Source organism: Haliotis rubra, unplaced genomic scaffold (assembly GCF_003918875.1).
Source record: "Haliotis rubra isolate DU_JTF1 unplaced genomic scaffold, ASM391887v1 Scf544, whole genome shotgun sequence".
NCBI classification, from domain to species: Eukaryota; Metazoa; Mollusca; class Gastropoda; order Lepetellida; family Haliotidae; genus Haliotis; species Haliotis rubra.
Window position 1 is genome coordinate 359,461 of NW_025767240.1, and position 27,457 is coordinate 386,917.

The 27,457-nt window shown below is 39.0% G+C and overlaps 1 protein-coding gene and 2 long non-coding RNA genes across 4 annotated transcripts in view; 1 reads left to right on the forward strand and 2 right to left on the reverse strand.

The window, feature by feature from the left end:
• LOC124253573 overlaps positions 1–27,457 on the forward strand; it is a 225,898-nt gene that overhangs the window by 191,558 nt on the left and 6,883 nt on the right. The window lies entirely within an intron of this gene.
• LOC124253568 overlaps positions 1–27,457 on the reverse strand; it is a 229,189-nt gene that overhangs the window by 168,936 nt on the left and 32,796 nt on the right. The window contains exons 1-2 of one of the 2 annotated variants that reach the window (XM_046687372.1): positions 21,311–21,418; positions 17,727–17,835 (exon numbers count right to left, since the gene is read on the reverse strand). In XM_046687372.1, coding sequence (XP_046543328.1) covers positions 17,727–17,835; positions 21,311–21,350 — 149 coding nt within the window. In that variant the 5' untranslated portion in view covers positions 21,351–21,418. Of the gene's footprint in view, positions 1–17,726; positions 17,836–21,310; positions 21,419–27,457 lie in introns of those variants that run through there. The other variant, XM_046687373.1, reaches the window with a different exon arrangement.
• On the reverse strand, positions 16,204–17,322 carry LOC124253569. The gene is made up of 2 exons (XR_006892235.1): positions 17,216–17,322; positions 16,204–16,265 (listed from the first exon to the last, which is right to left on the reverse strand). It is a non-coding gene; the product is annotated as an uncharacterized LOC124253569 (long non-coding RNA).

Consider the following 27,457-nt stretch of genomic DNA (forward strand, 5'->3'; position numbering starts at 1 on the left):
GGCTAGCACTGTTGCTATGTCTATCTCGCACACATGCGGTAGGGTCAAAGTTCACTGAACCATGCGGTCCCGACTGACTATCAACGCCCTCAAAGATATTAGACAAGCGTCTAAGAGAACAAATATCATGGTCTAAACGATCTAACCTATGTCTTGTTTCACTATTCTGCACTTTCACCTCCTTCAAAGCTTCAAGTATATCATTAAACTTGCAATTTTCTTCATCAGCCTTTTCGGCCATGTCGGCGGACGTAGCACCAGACAAGAACAACTAGTCAACCTTCGTTGACTAGAGATTCCCTACAAGGAAAGGGAGGTAACTCTGCGTAATCTGTCTGACTACAGTCTACAGGGATCATGTTGGACTTTCCTGATTAAAGCCGCCTGAGTCACTTGTGTTTGATTGATGACGATCCTTATCTTCTACTCATATCAACAATTGATATTCCACAAGACTTTAACTCGGGAGACGGTTAGTGACAATGACGAGTAAGTAGGGTCGTTTGAAGTGGGGTTCCAAGAAACGAAGCTGTATTTTCGATTCAGCTTAAATACACAGCTCAAGTTACAGTGCCGGGCTATCACTGTTCTGTTGCATGTGTTGAAAATGTAAAATGTACAGGCTGAGATGCAAGGAATTCCTTACTTGTGTTTGTGTTTTTCACTTGTGTAAAATGTGTAGTTTTGTAGAGACCCACGCGCCTCCACAACATAAAAGGGATCATGGTCTTTAACAAAGATGATTTCAAAAAAAGCAATGAAAAGAAGGTAGTGGCGTTTGAAGTGGCGTTCCAAGAAACAAAGTCGTACTTTCGATTCAGTTTAAATGCGCAGCTAAAGTTACAGTGAAGGGATATCACCGTTCTGTAACACCCCACTCCCTCGTAGGAAAGGTTAACTACAGCCGTGTGCTTGGTTTGCTGTTCTTGCGTCATTCTGTTAAGTGCAATTAACGTACCATGGTGTCAGTAAACACCATCGAGTTATGTCCCTTTCACCATACACAGATCACAAAATGATCAGTTTCCTTCTTTGTTTAACGCCGCACTCAGCAATATGGCGGCGATCCGAGCCAGATAATCCAAAAGCATTTGTACAGGGACACGATGACATGTGTCAGCCAAATTAGCGAGCCTGACCACCCGATCCCGTTGGTCGCCTCTCACGGCAAGGAGGGATGCTGAAGACTAATTCCAACTCTGATCTTCAAAACATGAACTCCCATCTGTGACATTACCTGGCAGCAAAACGTATCGTTACCTCATATAGTTTAGTCACGGAGTAAGTGCTATTCAATGCGTCTATATTTATTTGGTCGCACTAACTAACACACTAAGTTAGTGATAAACAACTCACGTACACCCATTGTTAAGAGGATACATAGATGGATAAATAGTTACTTCTCGTGCAATCGCAAGTGAGATCACCTGCCAGCACAACGTATCATTACCTCACATAGTTTAGTCAAGGAATATGTGTAACAGTTATTCAATATTTCTTTGGTCGCTGACATTGCCCAACACAAAAGGTTGACTTCACGTGAGAAACGAAATCAACAGTTGTGTTGAAACTAACACACTCGGGCAGTGGTTAATTAACATAACAACTCCCGTACAGGCTAAGAGGTTACACGTAGATAGATAAATAGTTACTTCTCGCTAATAATAAAGGGCAAGTTTTCTTTTGGAGTGCTTTGGTACCGAGATGTTGGGACGTGGACCCCTTTTTCAGGGGACGTGGGTTCGGGGTTCAATTCCAAACACTGGAACGAAATTCTACCTATTATTTGTGTCTCCCGTTCTTTGTGATTCCCTACATGAGTACACTGTGTGAAGTCAATTTCTGGTGTCCCCTACCGTGATAATGCTGTAATACAGCGTAAAACCAAACTCAATCACTCACTCACTCAGTCCTGTCAGAAATTTTACTAAGATGCAAATAGCGATGTGAAACCAATCTCACAAACATCACGAACTAAGACATAGTATATCTCCTGAAATCGGTATATTGTCCCATGTGAGAGCATGGCTGCTATCTTCTTAGAAAATGATTATTCCATTTCCACGTGTTAACAATTTCGTGCAAACACGCCAATTACAAGCGCTGTTTTTATGTTTTCGTGTGCACATGAATATGGTGGGGGGTCAAATTCGAAATTCAGAGTGAAATCTGTCAGTGTTTTGCTGTTCATTTCAGTGATAAATTCCATGAACAAGATTGTATAGCCTGTCTGACACTACCTGTTTGTAGTTGGCCTGCTGATGAGTCATCGTGTGAATGTTTCGCATTTGCATTAAGATGACCTTAGACCTCCGACGAGGAAGTTTTAACATGTCAAAGCAGGTCTACTTTCGTTTCAGTGTAGATGGCTCGCAAGCTCATTCTTGGAATCTGTACATTGAGAAAGTACTTCCACATATCGTATTTCTTTAGCCAGTATTTAAATATGGTTAGCTGTTTTCACGGGATGTATTGCCATACAGCAAAGAGAAATCACATTCTAAGTAAAAACTTAAAACAATGTTAAAATTTTGGAAATGGGATGAAATAAAATACATCATTCACTAACATGATTCGCAACGTAACCTGTATAATGATGATACTTTTTATTGACATACAACTTCTTTATTGTGAAAGGCGGTGTTTTGATATGGATTCTAATGTCGTTGTCAAGCAATCGTTAGAATCTATGTCGGAACGTCGCCTTTTCACAATAAAGACATTGTATACCCATAAAAGTATTATCATTCTTCATGAACCCAATTTCTAAAATGCCCATCAAGGAAGGAAAACGTAACCTGTAGTTTATCACAATATTTTAAAAGGAAGGAAAAGAACATAAAATTGTGTGCTTGGTTTTTGTTCATTTTTAAATCGAATTGCATCATTTTACAAATCAGTATTCGCTTGGAAAAACGTCAGATTTTTACATGCCAACAGTATATTTCAACACATTTCCATCAACATCGCCAATGAGTATATATTAAACAATGAAGCAAAACGCATATGTGTATATATCCAAAGTTCTCTTGGAGTTTGCATATTTATTACATTTAACTGTAACTGTGAGTTGAACGAGAGTCTATTTATAGTAAGTGTAAACATTGTATCTGCGTCCTACTTTGACCTAAATGTTTTATTGATAGCCACTATCATTAGGTCTGGGCATTCCCCACATTCATAACCCACACTGAAAGCATTTACTTGCTGTAATCACAATTATTTTCTGTAAGTCGGGTGGTGGGGTAGCCAAGTGGTTAAAGCGTCACACGGAAGACCCAGGTTCGATTCCCCACAAGGGTGCAATGTGTGAAGCCCAGTTTTAATGAGCATCGCCATGATATTAATGAAATATTGCTAAAAGCGGCATGAAACTATACTCACTCACTCGCTTCTATAAGTCGCTACTCTAAGTGCACTTCTACTTCTTCAATTGGCTATAAATGATACAATATGTCAATACATCAGTCTCTTCAGTATTCTCTAAACTCCCAATGAGAATGTGTTCTTTTATTGAAAGTGAATCTAGAATAAGGAATCCTTTTTTTTCCATTTTCCACAAGTACACGTCCAATTTCTGAATACCAGTTAGTTTTGACAAGAAGCAGGAGAAGAAATAGACTGTACATGAAAATCAAAGGATTAATACTCAGTTCACGAATATATGAAATTGAACACATATAAATTTCTCAATACTAACTTCCTTGCTATTTACTAGTATGTTTATTTACTATTATTTTCATTTTATCTAATGTTAATTGCATTTGGATAAATCGATGCTTTCCTATTTGATACATAAGACACGACCTCCACCCCCACCGATAAACTGTATTTTCATGTTACGCTCTGTGTGCATGTTCTTATGTTCTCTCTCCTGTGTGCAGTTCTAATGTTTTCTCTCCCGTGTGCAGTTCTGTTTGCTCTACTGTGTGCAGTTCTAATGCTTTCTCTAATACGAACAGTTTAATGCTTTCTATCATGTGTGCAGTTCTAATGCTTTCTCTACTATGCTTGGTTCTAATGCTTTCTCTCATGTGAGCAGTTCTAATGTTTTCTCTCCTCTGTGCAGTTTTAATTTAAGTGTTTGTCCTGAACTTATGTGGCGTATAATCCCTGGATACGTGTACTATAATAGACGTACACCTCGTATGATCACTGATTGTTCTCTGGTCCTTTCATATAATTCCTGAGATGTTTTCCCTTTACACGAAATGGAATATGTTTCAGATGATAGTCAATCTTGATGTTATGCTCCATCAGAGTTTCATGTTTACTAAATGCATATGCATCAAAGATGAACGAAAACTAATTTGAAAGCAAAGTGAATTTAAGCATGTATTACATTGGTAGCAGGTAATGATTTAAAGAAGATCAGTTTCCCAACATTGAAAAAGGATAAATTGTGCGTTGGATATAGTTGGGCAACAAAGGACACGCTAATATCACTGGGAGAGTATTTAATTAATTATGTGCATATTTTTTACCATTTGCTGTTAACGAAAGGTGAAATGAACATAATCAATAATTAGCGCAGTGCATATTCTATAACATAGAAGTATCAATGCTGTGAGAAACAAATCAGCAGTCATTGATTGTGTAGCATTAGCATCCAAAATTTGATGAAAACATCTCTTTTATAGAACACTAATTAGCAGCACATTCATGTGAAATCAGTTGAAATAAGTTTATTCTCCATTGGTTCAGTTCCTTATCGTGATGCTCTTTAACATAGTGGTCTCAGTGTTATGAAAAAAGCAACAGTTACTGTCTTGACCGACATAAGTATCCAAAATATGATGGAAAACATCCTTTTTCTAGAAAAGCACTTTGTAGCACATTCAGGTGAAATCAGTTGAAATCAGTTTCTACTCCATTGGTTCAGTTCCTTATCGTGATGCTCTTTAACATAGTGGTCTCAGTGTTATGAAAAAAGCAACAGTTACTGTCTTGACCGACATAAGTATCCAAAATATGATGAAAAACATCCTTTTTCTAGAAAAGCACTTTGTAGCACATTCAGGTGAAATCAGTTGAAATCAGTTTCTACTCCATTGGTTCAGTTCCTTATCGTGATGCTCTTTAACATAGTGGTCTCAGTGTTATGAAAAAAGCAACAGTTACTGTCTTGACCGACATAAGTATCCAAAATATGATGAAAACATCCTTTTTCTAGAAAAGCACTTTGTAGCACATTCAGGTGAAATCAGTTGAAATCAGTTTCTACTCCATTGGTTCAGTTCCTTATCGTGATGCTCTTTAACATAGTGGTCTCAGTGTTATGAAAAAAGCAACAGTTACTGTCTTGACCGACATAAGTATCCAAAATATGATGGAAAACATCCTTTTTCTAGAAAAGCACTTTGTAGCACATTCAGGTGAATTCAGTTGAAATCAGTTTCTTCTACATTGGTTCAGTTCTTAATCAGCACGAAAACAAATCGCCCAGGACAAGTGTGTCACAGAGGGTCATATGATTCAAAGAAATGGCAATACAGCGACAAAAGTTCCAGATCAGGTCTATTTCTTCTTCATATCGATGGCATACACATAACCATCACCAGACTTGCTGTAGTTGCTCACTTTGTGATCGTTGTGTGGATGGTTTGCGGGAAGCTTGCTGAGGAGTTTATTCTCTTTCATTGCAGGGTTCTGGGACGGAGCAACGTAAACCGTCTTGGCTTTGTATCCTTCACTCTTGTAACCAGACATTCTTGAAGAGACGTCATTTGTGGCTCCGACTCGATATCTACTGGGATCATGTTGGACTTTCCTGATTAAAGCAGCCTGAGTCACTTGTTTCTGTTTGATTGATGACGATCCTTGTCTTCTACTCATATCGACAGTTAATATTCCACAAGACTTTAACTCGGGAGACGGTGAGTGACAATGAAGAGCAAGTAGGGTCGTTTGAAGTCGAGTTCCGAGAAACGAAGTTGTACTTTCGATTCAGCTTAAATGCTTATAGCGAAATATTTTCAGCACCTTAGATATGGCCTACATAGATAAAGTTATAGTGCAGGGATATCACTGTTCTGTTGTATGTGTTGACAATGTACAAGCTGAGGTGTCAAAAATACCTTACTTGTGTGTGTGATGGGTTGTGTCTGTGTCTTGTGTATGTGAGTATGTGTGTTGTGTCTGTGTGTTGTGTCTGTGTGTTTGTGTCTGTGTCTTGTGTATGTGTGTTTGTGTCTTGTGTATGTGTGTTTGTGTCTTGTGTTTGTGTCTTGTGTATGTGTGTTTGTGTCTGTGTCTTGTGTATGTGTCTGTGTCTTGTGTATGTGCGTTTGTGTCTGTGTCTTGTGTATGTGTGTTTGTGTCTGCGTCTTGTGTATGTGTGTTTCTGTCTGTGTCTTGTATGTGTGTTTGTGTCTGTGTCTTGTGTATGTGTCTGTGTCTTGTGTATGTGTGTTTGTGTCTGTGTCTGGTGTATGTGTGTTTGTGTCTGTGTCTTGTGTATGTGCGTTTGTGTCTGTGTCTTGTGTATGTGTGTTTGTGTCTGTGTCTTGTGTATGTGTGTTTGTGTCTGTGTCTTGTGTATGTGTGTTTGTGTCTGTGTCTGGTGTATGTGTGTTTGTGTCTGTGTCTAATGTATGTGTGTTTGTGTCTGTGTCTGGTGTATGTGTGTTTGTGTATGTGTCTGGTGTATGTGTGTTTGTGTCTGTGTCTTGTGTATGTGTGTTTGTGTCTGTGTCTTGTGTCTGTGTCTTGTGTATGTGTATGTGTCTTGTGTCTGTGCCTCATGCAAATGTATCTGTGTGTATGTGTGTTTGTGTCTGTGTCTTGTGTATGTTTGTTTGTGTCTGTGTTTTGTGTATGTGTGTGTGCGCAGGTTTGCAAATTTGTGTAGAATTGTACTGACCTGAAATAATATTTTAGAGCTAGCAAGTGATAATGTCAAGTCATCTGCGTATATGCTAGCTTGTAATCGGGTAATGCTGTTTTGAGGGGAGGTTGACCCACATCAACTCGGTGTGTGTATCTTCACTGTAACTGACACTGGCGTTATTCATACAGAAAATACCTTTTGCAAATAGACAGCTGCTCGGGATTTGTTTGTGTATCTTCAAAGTAGGCAACATATTGTCAGTGACAAGCCCCTCAGTTCCACATGGCTGGGTATTGTTGTCATAATGCGAACATTTCCAGTGAGATTAAAGTATATTTTTTAACTTTTAAACTTCTTTTAAATGTTCCAACACATGATTTAAATGCCCCATACAGACTGAATATAATTTCGGCTATGACTTTCATCAGTAAATATATGTAAGACAACATGTTGTTTAACCCAAATAAAGATACTTGAGTTGGTTATTTCCAGTACTGTTTCATGTTTTTATGTATATATCGTGTTTAATTTCTTAGGAATGGCCGATGGCCGACAAATGTGAAGCATACATGATTGATCTTCAACTGACTGTTAAACCTATGAAGATCCGGATCAGATTTGGCCTTCAGCAACCCATGCTTGTCGTAAGAGGCAACTAACGGGATCGGGTGGTCAGACTTTATTGACACATGTCACCGTATCCCAATTGATGCTCAGACCAATACTCATGATGTTGATCACTGGATTGTCTGGACCAGGCCCGATTATTTACAGACTGCCCCCATCAAGGTGGAATTTTACTGAGTTCGGCGCTAAACAGCAAACAAACGAAAACTACCTGTTACGTGGGACCGTACGTTCATGAGACAAAGCTGGACAACGTCTCTGTTGTGTACGAATGTTACTTTGTTGTTTAAACATGTTACTGTCTCACAACATCTGTGTCTAGAATCACTCACGTCCAAGGTACGCCCACGTTAAGGCTCAAACAAACGATATTGACATGTACTATCGAAATATGGCTCGGATTACCTAAATTACGAAATACATTACAAAACTTCAAAACAGCACTGTATAAACGGGTATAATTTTGAAAACAAATTAGTCGAAACATTTTGGCGTGTCTCATGAACAGGTCGAATGTGTTTCAGTGATCAATTCACATATTTTTCACCTCTATTTGGCCTTTCAAACCTAATGCAGTGACTATTTCATCAGAAAATCGAGACTGGTTACTTTCTGGCGCTTACTTTGAATATTTATTTCAATTTGACACACGTGAATCTTGTAGGAACATATACTAGTATAACGATCGTCCATATACTGAGTAATGTGTAGTTTTGTAGAGACTCATACACGTCCTACATAGATAATAAACAAAATAACTTCATAAGATTTTATTTACGTTAATATTTAGTATTTCATTTGTTTAATATTATATAATTAGCATGTAATTAGCCATAATAACACACAATCAGGTTTGTCTAGTTCGAGATGGTTTGAAAAAGTTGTAATGCCTTTCACTTTATAGTATATAATTGAGAATATAAATATCTTTATCTTTTCACTTAATCCAAAATATAATCCCTGTATTGTGCACGGCGTACCATTGTTGTACTTATGCATCAAAGAATAGTCTTGACCCAACAATCCGCAAGAACGTGAGGCATGTCCTGACCATCGTCAAAATACAATGAATTTAGTTCACTGATTTGGACAGAAAGAGAAGTAGGATAAGGAGAGGACTGCAAACGAAAAGTTTTCCGGCTGAAACTGAAAAAACATATATTACGATAACTAGTCGAACAAGTTCATAAAAACAAACCTGGACTTAGACACATTATATGACTAAGAATAAACATATTTGCATTAATGTCTTTGTTATTAATATATTTTATACATAAGTATCGTAATCTTCATTCTGAATTTTACATCGGTGATGAGGGAATATATCAGATATACCCTCGTAAGAGTGAGTGAGTGTGGTTTACGCCGCATTTAGCAATATTATAGTAATATTACAGCTAGGGACACCGGAATTGGGCTTCACACATTGTACCCACGTGGTGAATCGAACCCTTGCCTTTGGCGTGACCAATAGACTATCCCCTACAATAAAACAGGGCCTATTGTATTTCGGCTTCTCAATGGCAAGCAAGTCAAAAGGAAACCGTAACTAGTGAAGACAAAAGAATTATATAATGTACCAACGTACTCACCACATCTTCCCCCATTCATTAAATTCTGTGCATTTTCCAGTTGACTAGCATAGGAATCTGCTCCACAGCCTTTGCTCACTCTCTTAGCACATTCAAGGTATGCGTTGGCAGACCTAATAGAGAAATTCAATAATTGTTGACAAAATATCATTTTAAGCGTTTGTTGTATTTTGTGATACTTACTTTGAGCAAAAATGTTAATTGTAATATTTTTCTTGCAAATTTTGCAACAATTTTAATCATTATTTGGCTATCTACGTATACTTTTCTAGAAGTTAACAATTTGATAAAATACTTACTGGCATACTTCCTGGATATTTGAATAGTTATCCACAATACTGAGAAACCTCTGCTGTTCTGAGTTACAGGCATTTGGGTCGCAACCTCTAAAACCCCTGCAACTCAAAGAAGGGTGAAAACTTCTGTTAAAAACACACTCTTAAGTAATCATTACCACCTGTTCAATGTATATATATATTTCTAAATACCGTTTAAAAATCACAAAGTGCGATTTTTTTGTTGAATATGCAAATAAAATAACCTATATTTCAGCTTCATTAAATCCCAAAGCAGTTACTCAAAAATGACTTTATAATGTTTCTAAAAATTGTAAAGAGAAACACTAACACAATTATGAATGACACCCACCCCAAAAAGTCATACTAAAGTATTCCCAGAGATGTGAATATACTTGAGATATTCAATGACCATCAGTCCTCAACTGCTTACTATTTCCTGTCTTTAATTCTGGTCAGACACTTCTCTCCTTACATAACGGAACGATTCTTGTTTTCTACTCATATCGTCAGTTAGTATTCCACAACACTTAAACTGGGGAAACGGTAAGTAGCAATGAAAAGAAGGTAGTGTCATTTGAAGTCGAGTTCCAAGAAACAAAGCTGTACTTTCGATTCAGCCTAAATACACAGCTAAAGTTACAGCGCCGGGATATGCTGTTCAGTTACAAGGGTTGAAATGGTACAGGCTGAGGTGTCAGGAATACCTTACATGCGTGCGTGCGTGCGTGCGGCTGTCTGTCTGTCTTCAACATGCACTAGGCTGTTGTGTTTGGGCGTTCGAATCAAGCATGGTGTTGGTGTGTTTCAATATTTCATTTCACTCAAACTCAACGAATATTGAATCAGTTCCTTCACTGCATGTTCCAACATGTCGTTTGCAGTGCCCATTACTATACTCTTTGTTTGTAGTATATATATATATATATGGCACAAGCCTCTGCGCTATCATCCTTGGACCCATCGGTAAATAAGGATTTATATGTACATGTATTATATTTACTTCTTAATTGATAATTCTTGTTTATATTGTAAGTCTTTAGTTTCTGATTTTGTAAATTTAGTGAGTGTTAGGTCGACTTGTGGCCTAACCAATTGCCAAGGAGGAGAAGAAAGAAGACGGGAAGGAGATAGCACTCACAGAATACTTGTACATGGTATTAACTTTTTAAAATCTAATGCAGAAACAAAAGATTTACTTTTTTGCTTTTTAGGGACAAACTTACAAATTTTCCTATGGTACTGGGGATGCGGTTGTAACCATTCATCTTTACTCGAAATTTCCCAGCCAGTTACTTTTCACAAACTGTTGCAGGAACGAGTTATGGCTAAATAGATAGGGATCAAGTGTTAATGACTATTTTATTGGTTCACCAGACTTCTTCCAATTTATTAACTTGCTGAATATTGGAGACAGAGTAGACTCTGATCATTTACCACTAGAACTGACTTGTCAATTTCCAAATATGAACAACTCAAGTGAGTGATAAAAAACATATTGATGATTATAAAGAAAAGATTGTTTGGAACGACGCCTGTTGCGAAATATTTTTTAGATAATTGGAAAAGTAAGACTTCATTTTATAATGACCGTCTCTTATCGAAACTTGAGTTCGATCTAAACGGAGCTTTAGATGAGTTTGTCCATGTCATATTAGATTCAGCAGATTGTATGAAGAAAAAGACTAAGCCGTTTAAGCAAAACTATAAAACACCCTTAAGTGACGAGTGTAAATCTGCGCGACGAGACGCGCGCAAAGCACTTAGAAGTTTTCGGTGTAGACGCTCGGAGAGCAACAGAAATTATTTTTGTAAAATGAGAAACAAATACAAAGCTTCATGTAGAAAATTCAAATCTAACCTGCGTAATCAAAGATTGAACAGATTGAATGATTCTATCCACAATCCTGCTATGTTCTGGAAACAAATTCGTTCATTTAGAAAGAGATCAAATCCTAAAAGTAATATTTCAAAATGTGAATGGATGACACATTTCAAGACAGTTTTTTCTAATGATGCTGTTTTTCCAAGCGATGGTTATTCCTTCGATGATGATATTATCTCTTCGAATGACTATGACACTGTTGATCAAATGATTTTGGAAACACAAATTTCAGTAGATGAGATAAAGAATGCTATAAACAACTTAAAGAGCGGAAAAGCAGCTGGTCCCGACAATATTGTAATCGAAATGATTAAATGTTCTCAAACGGAGTTAATGACCTTCCTCCATAAGTGTTTTAATACTGTATTTGAAAGCGGTTCGTTTCCAGAAAGCTGGTCTCGTTCAATTATCGTCCCTATACATAAAAAGGGGGCTCAAGACAATCCAGATAATTATAGAAGCATATCTTTAATGAGTGTTATTGGGAAAATATTTACAACTGTTTTAAACAACAGAATCTCAAACTGGTCAAATCTAAGAAACTTAATTCCTGAATGTCAGGCGGCTTTTAGAAAAGATTATTCAACTACTGACCATATCTTTACACTATATGCAATAATACAAAAGTGTCTATCGCGTAATAAACACAAACTTTATGTAGCATTTGTTGAGTTTAAGAAAGCTTTTGACTCTGTGGATCGTTGTAAATTATGGCACTGCTTACGAAAGTCTGGTTTACAAGGGAAAATGTATTCTATTTTAAAATCTATGTACTTGAATATTAAATCATGTGTTCGTTGTGGTGATGATGTCACCGATTTTTTCGACTGTCCCATGGGAGTTCGGCAAGGGTGTATTTTAAGCCCTGTATTGTTTTCCTTCTTTATAAGCGAACTGCACTATGATATTTCCAATGCAGGTAAACATGGTGTGCAAATGTTTCCAGATATGATTGAAATTTGTATCCTCCTTTTTGCCGATGATGTAATTTTAGTGTCAGATACTATCGTCGGTCTACAAAACCAACTGAATATTTTGGAACGTTATACAAATGAATGGCAATTATTTGTTAATTTTGAAAAACAAACATAGTTATCTTTAGAAGAGGTGGGCCTGTCGCCTCTAAAGAAAAATGGTTTTTGAGTGTCAAAAACGTATCTATTGTTAATCAGTATACCTATCTCGGACTATTGTTTTCCCATACCATGAACTTTAAAAAGAGTGTTATAGACCTGAAATCACGTGCTAAGAAGGCTCTTATTAATGTTATGTCAGTTTCCCAGAATTTTGGAATTTTAACCCCGAAAATATATTTTAAATTGTTTGATGCACAAATCCAACCGATTATGCTTTATGGGTCTGAAATTTGGGGATTTCAACGTCATGAATGTCTAGAGAAACTACACCTTTTAGCATGTAAAAGATTTTAAATGTAGCGCGAGCAGCACCAACTTGTATGGTTTATGGAGAATGTGGTAGATATCCGATATATATAAATTCACAAATCAGATGTTTAAAATATTGGTTAAAGATCCTTGGAATGCACGAACAAAGAATCCCCAAACTAGCTTATAACATGCTTGTACATTTAGATGATAGGGGTAAGACAACATGGGCATCTCATTTTAGAACTCTTTTATTTTCTCATGGCTTTGGATTTGTGTGGCTAAATCAAACAGTTGGTAATATTAATCTATTTCTTAAGCAATTTCGAAAACAATCTGTTAGCATGTATTATCAAGAATGGCATTCCTGTCTAGACAATAGTTCAAGATACCAGTTGTATAGATCACATAAGAGCTTAATTCAACCAGAACTATATCTATCTGTATTGACATCTAGAAATATCAGACGCACACTTGTCAATTTTCGATTGGGCTTGTTAGACTTATCAGTAAATAAGGGCAGACGATTTTCAATAGAAAGACGTTTAAGGATATGTCCATTATGTAACTCGGCTATAGAAGATGAAATTCACTTCGCTTTTGTATGCCCACATTATGCTGATTTAAGAAAACAATATATCCCAAATAATTACCTGTTAAAATATTCTTCATCTGCCTTTGCTTCCATTCTATCCTCCAAAAATGAAAATGTAATACGTAATCTTGCGTTTTATGTAAAACATGCTGTTTTCCTTAGAAGCAATATCTTATCTGAACTGTAATTTTTTTGTGAAATGTCTGTAACATGTGCTGTATAAATTGTATTCCTTGTATATGGGCCGGAGGCCTTAAGTACAATAAATATCTTTGACTTGACAGTTTAACCATTTAAAAAAAACACCCATGAAATTACATCTACTGTATTTATTTGTAATAACTAACTGTTATATAATGCTTTTATTACATATACAAATATATATATGCATACAAACATATACATATAGACTGAGTGTGTGGGTGCGTGCGTGCGTGCGTACGTGTACGTGCAAGCGTGCGTGCCTGAGCGTATGTTGGGCGGTCTTGGGTGTGGGGAAGTATATCCCGTTCAACCAGAACTTGTACTCAGGCTAAAATTGTGTTTCTAGCCTTTCATTCTTTAAAGTGCAGGTAACGTAACACGGTATCAGTGTCCTTAAACTCCAACGAGTTACGTCCCTTACACCATAAACAGATACACATGTTTCTGTTATCAAAATGATCTGTTTCTTTCTTTGTATAACGCCGCACTGAGCAATGTGGCGGCGGTCTGGGTCAGAAAATCCCAAAGCATTTGTATTGGGACACGATGACATGTGTCAGCCAAGTCATTGAGGATGACCACCCGATCCCAATAGTCGCCTCTTACGACAAGGAGATGCGGAAGACCATTTCTAACCCGGGCTCTGCACAAGTCCAAACATGAACTCCCAACTGTGAGATTACATGACAGCAAAACGTACAAACTATCTCACAGAGTTTAGTCACGGAATAAGTTCAATGCGTCTACATATATATTTATTTGGTCGCAGAAACTAACACACCGAGGTAGTGATTAGCAAAGTACTGGCATTGTTAAGAGGCTACATATAAATAGTTACTACTCGCGTAATCGCGTTTAATAAAGGGCAAGTTTTCTGGTGAAGTACTTTGGTACCTTCGGGGTTCGGGGTTCGGGGTTCGATTCCAAATCAGTACCCTTTCTTTGTGTCTCCTGTCAAAGATTCCCCACATGGGTACAATGTGTGAAGCCCATTTCCGGTGTCCCTCACAGTGATAATGCTGTAATTTTGCTTAAAAGCGACCTACAACCATACTTACTCACTCACTCATGTCAGAGATTCTACTAAGATGCTAATAGTGATGTGAAACCAATCTCACAAACACAATCACGAACTAAGACATAGTTTAACACATCTCGCATCGATATATTGTACCATGTGAGAGCATGGCTATCTACTCAGAAAATGATTATTCCATTCCTACGTGTTGACAATGTCGTGCAAACACGCCAATTACAAACATTTTTTGTGTGTTTTGTTTTAGGGGTTTATTTTTGGGGGGTCTTTTTTTCTTTTTCTTTTTAGTTCTTATTTGTTTTGGGTTTTTTTGTGATGTGCACATGAACATGGTGTTGGTAAAATTCGAAATTCAGAGTGAAACATGTCAGTGTTTCGCTGTTCACTTCAGTGGTAAATTTCATGCACAAGATTACATGCCTGTCTGACCCTACCTGTTTGTATGCTACCTGCTGATGAGTCATCGTGTTGCTTTGAGATAACCCTTGGCCTTTGACGAGGAAGTTCAGTATGTCAAAGAAGGTATATACAACATGTTAAAACACTACATGAAAGCGAGATATCGCCCCATGTGTGTGTATGACTATCTACTTTTGTTATAAGCACAAGCGCGTTTTTGGAAACTGCATTGAGAAAGTACCTTCACACCATGTCGTTTTTCTATAGCCAGTTTTATGAATATGGTTAGCTATTTTCACGGGATATATTGCCATTGCACAGCAAAGAGAAATCACATTCTAAGTGAAAAATTAAAACAATGTTTAAAACGCCTTATTTTACAATCAATATTCGCTTGGACATTATATTAACGTGCAAACAGTATATTAACGTACCAACAGTACATTTAAACGCGTATCCATCAACATCATCAAGGAGTGCGTATTTAACAATGAGGCAAAAAAGCAGATGTATATATCCAATATGCGACACCAATTTATTCAATTCCTAATCCGTTTCAGCAGGGAGACTATATTATGTTGTAGATTATCCCTGGTTTCAGCATGGAAAAACATTCGTCTCAAATATCTCCAGGTCACATGTTTGTAGCTATTTCTTCTTCATATCGATGGCATGCACAGAACCCTCAACAGCGTAGCTGTAGTACTAATTTAATTTGTGATCGTTGTGTTTATGGTTTGCGGGGAGCTCCCTGAGAAGTTTATCCTCTTTCATTGCGGGGTTCTGGGACAGAGCAACGTAAACCGTCTTGGCTTTGCATCAATCATTCTTGTAACCAGACATTCTTGAAGAGACATCATTTGTGGCTCCTACTCGATATCTACAGGGATCCAACATAGATAAAGTCACAGTGCAGGGATATCAATGTTCTGCTGCATGTGTTGAAAATGTACAAGCTGAGGTGCCAGAAATACCTTACTCAGTGTGTCTGTCTCTGTCTGTGTGAGCATGTCTCTCTCTCCGTCACTCTCTCTTTCTCTCGATCTCATAATAATCACAACTTCATACGAGTTTATTTCACATAACATTTACGATTTCATTTGTTAAATGGTATGTGAAAAGAATAAGCATTTAATTACCAATAATAACACCCAATCCGGGTTGTCTACTTCCAACTGGTTTTAAAGAATACTTGTAGTATCTGTTAGTGAGAAGATAAGATGTGTCTGTTTGCACACGATCAAATATGCATGTACATGTGTATGGCGTAACTATTAATCTTGAACCAACAAATCACAGGGACATGAGACATGTCCTGATAATCTTCAAATTACAAAATGAATTTAGTTTACTGATTTGGACAGAAAGAGAAGTAGGATAAGGAGAGGACTGCAGACGAAAAGTTTCCCGGCTGAACCTGTAAAAAGATATATAACGACAATTAATCGAAGAAGTTCATAAAATATACCTGGATTTAGACACATTATATGATTAAGAATAAATCTAAAAATATTAATCTCTTGGTTATTATATAAGCTAGTGCTCAAACTATGTACCGCAAAATATTACATACAAATCCACATAAATAAAACGAAGTGATAAAACCATACTGAGTCATGTCAGACATCTACAGACCCATCCTTTCCGGGAACAAACGGCGAAACAAATGAACGTCGCAAAACATAAAAAAACCTTCTTCTGATGTAACACGGAATGCACGTGCATACTGGCGGTATAAAACAGCCTACGCGACACGTGAGCAGCACAGTAGTGAAAAGAACACAAAAAATATGCCATGTTTGAGGCAAATCGAAAGAGTTGGAGAGCTGTCGGAATGGCCCAACAAGGAGCTAACCACACCGACATAGCCAGAACCTTCGGATGCACCCGTGCAACTGTCATCAGACTGATGCAACGACTAAGACAAACAATACGTCAGACAGGCCTTAGAGTGGTCGAGTGTGACAACGCCCGGTGATGATTGCCACATCAGGACAATTCATCTGAGATATCATTTTGTATCGGCGACGTCAACGGCCGAGGCGGCACTAGAACACCGTAGCAGTCGACAAACAGTGCACTGCCGATGAAGAGAAGATGGGATGCGAGCACGTCGACCCTTGAAAACCGACGTCGTCGTTTGACATGGGCCAGACATAGGCGTGATTGGCGACGTGCGATGTTCACTGACAAGAGTATTTTTTGCCTGGACAGTAATGACAGCCGGGCTCGTGTTTACAAACTCGTAAGAAGCTTTTACATGTATATTAGGACTATCGAATTTCGGCTTCTCAACGGCGGGCAAGTAAAAAGGAGAGTGTAACTAGTGAAGACAAAGCAATTATATAATGTAATAGCGGTACTAACCACAGCCTTGCTCATTCATTAACTTCTGTGTTTGTTCGATTTGACTAACATAGGAATCGGCTCCACAGTCTTTGAGTAATCTCTTTGCACAGTCAATGTATGCGATGGCAGACCTAATAGAGAATTTCACTTATTGTTGACAAAATATCATTTTTAAGCGTTTGTATCATTTTGAGATACTGAGCAGACATTTTTTGTGTATTTGTTTTCCTTTTAATAAAACACTTCACCCACATTTTTAGTCAATATTTGGCTACCTACGTATACTATCCCATCCCAATCCACATCCTACCACCTTAGTGTCATTTGTAAAAAGTGAAAACGATTCTGTTCAAATTCCTCTTTGTGTAAAACTGCATACAATTCCAAAACAAAATGATACTTTTCAAGAAATTAAACAATTTAATAAAATTTACTAAAATAAATGTTCATTATCACGACTCCATCATTGTTGATACAGCAATGCGCATATTACTGATAGCTTTCAAAAATAGAGGCAAAGAGAACATACTGGCATACTTCCTGGAGAGTTGGATTGTCTTTCATAATACTGCCAAGCCTCGTCTCTTCTGAGTCACAGGCACTTGGGTCGCATGCCCCTTCCACCTTGATGCTGAGGGCTGTAATGAAAAAACATACGTACACAATTGTATACAGAAAACCTTATATTACGATAAGATGTCATCACGCAATACACGCAGTTCCCAACGTCGACATACAATAACGCTTTTATTGCGTTTGCCCACCGGTTTAACATGATTACCTTTTATTGTTTGTTTGCTGTTCAACGCCACACTCAGCAATATATCAGCTTTATGACGGTGGTCTGTAAATAATGGAATCTGGACCAGACAATCCAGTGATCAACAGCATGAGCATCGATCTACGCAATTGGGATATGATGACATGCGTCAACCAAGTCAGGAGGCTGGCCACCCGATGCTGTTAGTCGCCTCTTACGACATGCAAGTAACTTGTCAGAGACAGTATACTGACTCATGCCAGTGCATATTTAACCCCTTCATTCTGGGCACCAGTTGGTACCACCCTTAAACGTGTAAAATGTGTGTTCCTTGAGCCTTGTGTTGATAGGTCGGAGCACAGATGCCTTCATCACCAGCATCGAGAGTGGACTGCAGTAACTGGCCCCCAACGGCAACGTGGACTGTCTCCTCCACCAGATCGCCAACATCATCAAGAAGGCCCCAAAACCAAAGCATAACCTTACCAGAGATGAGGGACGTGCCATGGCTGAACTACAGAAAGATAACACCATGACCATAACTGAGGCTGACAAAGGCAAAGTAGCAGTCATCATGGACACCCCGGAATTCCTCCAGCTCATCAACAAGACAACTCTCTGACACCTCCACCTACCTCACCATCCCCAAGGACCCTACTGCACGATTAGAACGCCAACACAAGAAGACCCTGAAAGAACTCCACAACAACAACCAGATCAACGATACCATCTACAACCACCTGAAACCTATCAACTCCCAAGCAGCCATTGCCAGAGCCACCATCAAGATCCAAAAGAACACACCTAAAGCCATGATACTAGTCTGCTCCAGAGGATCAGTCTTCGACAACACCGCCCACTTCCTCTCCCGCCTCCTAGCCCCTTTGGGAAAAGAGGGTAAGTCCTATATCAGCGAGTCCCCGTCCTTCATCAACCAGCTGCAAGACGTCAACCTGACAGCTACCATGGTGAACTGCATTTGTACGACGTCGTCGACCTTTTAACCAACATCCCTCTACAGGAAGCCCTTAACATGCTTCGGACCAAGCTCCACACCAGAATAGGCCAACTCGAAACCAAGCTCACAATAAACAGCATCATCAACCTCACCTCCATCTGCTTTGAAACCTCCTACTTCACCTTCAACGCCAAGATCTAGAAACAGATTCACAGACTCCTCGTGGGTTCCCCTCTGCCCCCCCCCCCCCTCATCACAGAGATCGTCATGACATCCTTTGAAGAATCAGCCCATTCCAACCTCTCTGCTGTTACTGCAAAGTTGGTGACACCTTCACCAACATCGCCCATCATAACGACCCAGACCACATGCTGCAACATCTCAACGCCCAACATCCTAGAATCGAGTTCACCATGGAAACAGAGACCGACCACCAACTCCCCTTTTCACATGTCTCCCTGCAATCCACAGACTATGGACTCAAGACCTCCATCTACCGCAAGCCAACACACACCAACCAGTACATCTACTACAACTCTTGTCATCACCCCCCAGATCAAGCAAGCCATCGTAGCCACCCTCACCAGATGTGCCAAATCCATCTGCCACCCAGACGCCCTCAGCAACCAACTACAACATCTAAAGGACACATTCACAGCTCTCAATGGATACCCTGTGTACCTTGTCACCAAGACCATCAACAAGACCCTCAACACCATATAGACCAGCCCCAAGCCTGCACCATCCCCTATCAGAGTGACTATTCCCTACAATGGACCTGTCAGCCACAAGATTTCCCGCCTCATCAAGAACCAAGCCAGCATTGACCTTACATTTTCTAGTGGTAAGATCATTGAGTATCTTCTCAGGGCCAACGGCAGAGGATCCAGCACTGCAAGTCCCAAGGGGGTGCATTTACCAGATTCCATATAGTTGTGGACAACAGTACATCGGGGAAACGCTGCAACCTATCAACACATGTCTCAAGGAACACCAAGCCTCCGTCAACAAGCTCGACCAGAAGTCCGCCATATCGGAACATATCCTCAAGAACAAGGTCCACACCATACAATGGGAGGCGACCAAAGTCTTGTCCACCACCAACAACAACTGACGCTAAAGGAAGCTTCAGGAAGCCATAGACATACGGGACAACAGCCAGCCATCAACCGTGATCGACGGATCTATTTACCATGTGCTTGGGACTCACTTGTCTAAAGACACTCACATATGCCTAACTTGTTAGGTTCCATACTGCCTACATCCCAAACTGCCATAAAAGAAATTGTAGGCAGCGTGGGAAATGATTTTTTGCCCTGTAGAATAATGGAACAGCCCAATTATCAATGAAGAAGGGATGTGTCTTTTAAAGTAAGGTAGTAGTAGTTATTTGCTTTATTTAATGTCGCACGCACAACTAATGTATTTTGGCGACGGGGTATTACACTTATACCTGCCTGCATGAGTTTGGTTTTACGCCATTTTTAGCAATATTCCAGCAACATCACGGCGGGGGACACCAGAAATTGGCTTCACACATTTTACCCATGTGGGGATTCGAACCCGGGTCTTCGGCGTGACGAGCCAACGCTTTAACCACTAGGCTACCCCATCGCCCCGACACTTATACAAGAAATGAGGGGAACAAAAAATTTTGAAAGAGTGGTGTTACTACAAAAAAACCAAAACCCTCAACAACTGAGAATTAAGGGAAATTTGAATCGGATGCCGAATTAAAAGGTAATTTTACTTTTATCAACGAGTGTTGATAAATTTGATACGAGGGTGAGATTCTATTTATCATCAAAAATCACTCTTCATTAGTTTTCAATGAAAAATGTACATCTCTGAACCGTACTGCCATTAGATTTGCAGTGCAGCGATGTCATAACATTGTGACGTCAACAAGTTCAGGACGTCATAGCATTGTAAGGGCATTATTACAAAATCTACTGTCAAAACGATATCTCCTAGGACATATCGTCTGATCTCACACAAGCGATATCTACTGTGGAACACAGTTTTGGATGATAAATCCAAGTCTCCATGTAAAGACAGAGAATTCTCAGAATGAATACACCAACCAACACTTGTCATTCTTTACCCCATCTATTGCCTTGTCGTTTTAGTGTATCGTTGACCACATGTTTGTATTACATATTCATTCCTCAACATTGTTAAACATGTTTTATTAGAAGCTCGTCATATATGTATATATATCCCCCCCCTCATACTCCCTACCATTCACCCGATGAAGGAGCAACCATACACTCCGAAACGTCGTGTTATTCACAATAATAAAATTGTCATCCATAAGTCTTTCTTTTCCTCACAGGCTCGTTTAAAGCATTAAAATCACATAAACCTCACAAGTTGTACACAGGTCAATCCGTACCCAACACCAATAGGGCAACTATCACCAGGTTACGAAACATGCTGCTCTTCCAAAGGACCGACAGAATCTTGTGATAGAGCTTGAGCAACGCCCACGTTCAGGTTTGCAAAATTGGGTAGATTTATACTGACTTGAAATACTTTTTACAGAGCTCGCAACTGGTAATGTCAAGTCATCGAATGCTGTTTTGGGGGGGTTGGCCCACATCAACTCGGTGGGCGTTTCTTCATTGTAACTGACACTGGCGTTATTCATACGTTAGATTCCTTTGGCAAGACAACTGCTCGGGATGTGTTTGTGTATCTTCAAAGTAGGCAGCATGTTATCAGAGGCATGCGGCCTCAGTTCCACATGTCTGGGTATTGTTGTCATTAGGCAAACATTGCTGAGTGAGATTGAATTATTTTTTTAACTTTTTAATCTTCTTTTAAATGACCCATACAGAATGAATATGATTTGGGATATGACTTTCATCAGTAAATATATGTCAGACAACATGTTATTTAACCTAATTAAAAAGATAATTTAGTAGAGTTACTTCCAATACTGTTTCATGTTTTTATGTATTTACCGTGTTTAATTTCTTAGGAATGACCGATGACCGACAAAATGTGAAACATACTTTGATTGATCTTCAGCTTATTAAATGTTAAAGCCATGAAGATCCGGATCAGATTTGGCCTTCAGCAAACCACATGCTTGTCGTAAGAGGCAACTAACGGGATCGGGTGGTCAGACTTTATTGACACATGTCACCGTATCCCAATTGATGCTCAGACCAATGCACATGATGTTGATCGCTGGGTTGTCTGGACCAGATCCAATTATTTACAGACTGCCGCCATAAAGGTGGAATATTACTGAGTGCGGCGTTAAACAACAGACAAACAAAACTGTTACGTGGGACCATACGTTCATGAGACAAAGTTGGACAACGCCCCTGTTGTTTATATTACTGACTCACAACATCTGTCTAGAGTCACCCACGTGCAAGATACGCGCTCATTAAGGCTGAAACAGGAGGAGAATGACATGTCCTACCGTGATATCGCTCTGTTCATCGTGTGATATTTAAATTAGGAAATAAATTTCTAAACTTACAAGAGCACTGTGTGTGCGGGTATTTTTTAGAGCCCCATGAGTAGATCAAATGGGACTTTAGTGATCAATTTACTACATTACTTATATTGTCCGTATGTGTCTCTTTGCGATGAGGTTTTCACCGTCTTCAGCAGATGGTCATGTAATAAACCGACTGTGGCCAATACGACATCGTCGTAAAATTACCTCATCACGTCTTGACTGACAACCCAAGTAGGTATAACCAATTGTTGGCTTCAATTCATACAGCTTTATGTCCTCCTACTTGGAGTGCTAAGAAGGCAGTGAGATGGGGCCGTAGTTGTGGTTGTTGATTGCTGCGAGCGAGCTGACTGAGGTGGGTGGACCCGTGGCCTTGACCTTGTCCGAGAGGTTGTCCGAGGTTTGTCGTGAATGTAGCTTGTAATGGGAGGTATGAAGGTGTTTAACTGTTGTGCGCTGTAGCAGACTGTATAGGTGGGTGTGGGGCATGAAGCTTTAGATGATTTAGATTTGAACATTTTAAGTGTTGATTTTTTTAATGTTGTTGTATTTTTTGTGATAAGCGTGAAGATAGGGTTTCGTCGGGCCCCAGCCCAATAAAGTTAGTGTGGTTTGGTTTTATTCTTGTGTGATTGAAGAGGTGGTTGTGAAGAGTAGAAGTACTGTATTAAGAAAGGTACCAATCCCTCGTGCCAAAGGAGCTAGTTTGAGGGCTTTAAATTCACTGAATTGAGTTTTTTGTAGATCACAGAGGGAGGTTGTCAGAAGGAACGGGGCGGTGTAGTCCAATCTCGACAGTATAAGAGTTTATATATATTGATAAGTGTATGTTTGTCTGGCACCCAGTTTGTACCACTGATGGCTGGCATTAAGTTTAAATCCTTTGACATGAGTTGACCAAGTTATGAAATAGGTGTCCGTAATCATATGGTGGTCGAAAGTTACCCTAAGAATTAAGGCTTCATTCTTTAACTCAATGCTCTTGGTTTATTTAGGTGTAGTTTGGGGTATAATTTTTGCATATGCTTGTGTTTTGAATAATATACCCATGGTTTTTTTTTACATGATTGTGGAACCCCATTTTTGGGCCCAATTTTGGATATAATTTAACATGTTTTAAATTTTAGTGGATGCCTGTTTAAACGGAAGTGGAGGAAGTCCAAAACGAAATATCGTCTGCAAATTGGCAGTTCGTTTAAGATTTCTGGCCATTTTCTGGAAAATATGTCATGAATCATGAGGAGTTGAAAAGGTGGGGAATAATAACCTAAAGAGATGTGAGGGAGGGGTATGAGGGTGGGGTGTGTGTTCCGTTTTTCAGAGAGAATAAGGATCCGAAATAGTGTTGTCAGATTTGATTGTTTTTATCTGTTATTTAGGAAAGAGTGAATGAGAATTTTGAGGATTCGACCGTGGATAGCATTACTGCTTTACTGGGAAATCAATCAAAATAGCCATAGCGTATTGCTTCTTCTGTTACTTTTACTACTTTAACATATTATTCTAAATGTAAAATGTGGTCTAACGTTTGCCGATTTGAAGTGAAGCCACTCCGGTCCCTCATTTTTAAGTTTTACTTAAGATTTGATGTTTTAGCCTGTTGTTAATGATGGTTTCGGAGAGTTTTACAAAAGGTGAGATGAGAGAAATGGGGCAGAATGAATCTGGATCATGGGCCGGTTTGGTTTTGCCGGGTTTGAGGATTGGTACCACCCTGGCAGTTTTTCCATGTGATAGGTATGTGTCCCTCCTGAGGTCCGAATATGGTTGATAGGGTTAGTGTAAGGTTATGCATGTTTGTGGTTGAGTTTGTTTAGTATGGTGTGGGTGGTGGTGTTATTGGACCTGGGCCTGAGGCTGAGTTTTTTGTTTCTTAGGTGCTACTTGTAGTTCATGTATATGTTGATAATTTTGTTTATTGGGAGGGTCCGAAATGGGGGTTGGGAGGAGGGGTTAGTTGGTTAATTTTATGGTGTTTTTGGAAGTGTGGTGGGTAGTTGGTGGAGCTGCTGATGGCCGAGAAGTGGGCAACAATGTCGTTAGCCTTTGTATGTTGTTACCTGTGGTGTCAGGTCTGGGAGGTTAGATTCTGAAATGCCCTTTATGGCTTTAAATTTGTTCCACATTTTCCGAGTGTTGATTTTGTTTAGCCTGAGGGTTGAACAGAATTTTCTCCAGTGATCGATTTTTGCTGCCTTTATAATTTGTTCGGTTTTATTTCTTAGTGTTTTAGCCAAATGTAATTTATAACGGTCCCTTTTAGATTGGCCTTTTTTCTTGCCTTTCTGGCATTGATAATTTCTGTGCTCCACAATGGGACTGTTTTCAGTGCCGGATTCGTCCGAATAGTGGGGATGCATTTTTTGTGTGATGTCTAGGATGGCGTTTCTGTAGTTGTTGTTGAATATGTTTATATCTTGGTTGTAGATGCTGTTTGTGCCTATTTGGTTGCAAAGTGTAGTGAATTTGCGCCAGTCCGTTTTTTGTAAGGTTGAATTTTAGTTCTGAGGGGTGTGTTTGTGTGTTGTTGGTGTTGTTTTTTTATGTGGTGGGGTTGTGTGTAGTGATTTTGATGGGGTAGTGGTTCCTGCCCCAGGTGTCGTTGTGTACCTCCCATGTACAAGATTGTGTTAGTTTAGGTGTGATGAATGATATGACGTCTATGACTAGGGGAATGTAGGTGGGAGAGTGGGTATCTTGTGGGCTGAATTTGTCATTTAATGGCATTTAGTTTGTGTTGAGTCTAACCAGTCAGATAATCAAGGTACCGTTGATGCCAGTAGAAAGGTCTTGTGTCCCTACAGTGGGTGGTGTGCGTTGAAATCTCCGAGGATAATAATGGTGTAGGGCCTTATGAATTTTGATGTAGTGTCTAAATCGTGAGAAGTGATTTTGAAAGTAAGGTCTTCTGTATACGTTAATGATAGTTAATTCTTTATTATTGAATTTTTGACATTTGATTGACAGGACTTCTAGATCTTGGGTTGGGATTTCGAAAAGCTAAAGTGTAGGTGCTCTGATATGAAGATCTGGGCTCTCACCTCTAAAGAGCCTGAAGATATACTGGCCGAGAATCTGTCTTTTCCGAATAATGTAGTGTTGGATGTCTATTTCTGTTTCGTCATATTGTATATATGTATCACATCCAACATATGTTGTATATTGCGCAACATCCAAAATAGGTTGTATATAGTGTCATATCCGGAATATCGTATTAGTATATAGTATATCATACGACCTATCATGTTGTATATATAGCACCATGTCCAACTATATCATAATGCATATAGGGCCACATCTGATCTTTCCTGCTGTGTATTGCGGTGTCATATCCAACATATCGTATTGTATATACCCATACCCGACATACCATACTGTATATAGCGCAGCACCCAGCATACAATCTTTGTGTCTTGTATGCGCCATATCCGACATATCATATTGCATATAGGAACCCACATCTGATCTGCTTTCCTGCTATTATATTGCGTCATATCCAACTTGCATATCGTATTGTATATTGCGGCACCCTCCGACATACCATACACCATATAGCGCATAACCCAGCATACAATCTTGTATATAAGCACCATATCTGACATGCTTATGATATTGCGTATAAGACCACATCCGATCTTTTCCGCTATATTGCGTCACATCCAACATATCGTATTGTATATTGCGGCACCTCCGAGCATACCATACTGTATATAGCGCAGGTGGGCAGCACCCAGCACATAATGTTGTAAATAGCGCCATATATCAGACATATCGTATTGTATATGGAGGTCACATCCAACATATGTTGTACATATAGCGCAACATCGAAATATCATGCTATATATAGCGTCATATCCAGAGCATATCATGTAAAGTATATAGCATTTACATCCGACATGTCATGTTTGTATATAGCATCATATACGACATGTCATATTGTTTAAAGCAACACATCTGACATAACATGCTGTATATTGCGTCACATCCCACGTATCTCATTGTATATTGCATCACATCCGATATATCACGTTGTTATACAGCGCCACATCCAACATAACATGTTGTGCATACCGAAGCCACGCTTTCCAACATATCATGTTGTATATAGTTCAGCACCCGACATACCCTGTTGTATATAGAGTCACATCCGACTATCGTGTTGCCAGGACATAGTGTCTTATCCTGACATATATTGTACATAGGTCTTATCTACTTATATGGTTAATATAGTGAGTGCCATCTGGACATATATCATGCTGTGTCTTGTGTCACATCCAGTGTGTATTGTATATTGCTACCGCATCCAGGTGTATGTGTTGTATATTGCGTCAAATATCCGCCCTATAATATATGTTCCCAATGTTACATCAGTGCACCTACAAACACGTTAACTAATTAATCAATGCATTAAGCTAAAACAAAATAATTTTCAAAAGGAGAAACAGATCAAGATTTTACAAAAGCGGTTGCTGCTTACACAGAGTCAGGTTTGAATTACAGGGAATAGTGGAAGCCATCTATTTTAAATTTCTTCATTTCATTTCTTTCTTTGGCAATGAAGCTTTCAACAGAAAAAATAACTCTTTTAAAAGTCTTTATAAAAGTTATTGCATTTTGGAATGTTGTTTTTCAAAGAAGAGACATAAATGTCTTTTGCTGAAATGATTATATGATTAGCAATTGGTTTTACTTCGAGGAACCCGAAATACAGGGTCCAACTACAGCTACAAAAGGAAAAAGATATGGGATAACGGATCCCCTTGTCATCAGCAGCCCTGTTCATTTGAAAACAAAATTAGCGAGCCTGACCCCCTGATCTCGTTAGATGTATCTTACGACAAGCATATTGTTATTGAAGACCGATCCTACCCGGATCTTCACGGGCCGGAAGACATGAAGTCCCAACTGTGAGATTACCTGCAAGTAAGATCTACCATTACCTCACACAGTTTAGTCACGGAATAAGTGTAACAGTTATTCAATATTTCTTTGGTCGCAGGCAGTTATTAACATAACAACTCCCGTACAGACTAAGATGTTACATCTAGATAATCGCGTAATCGC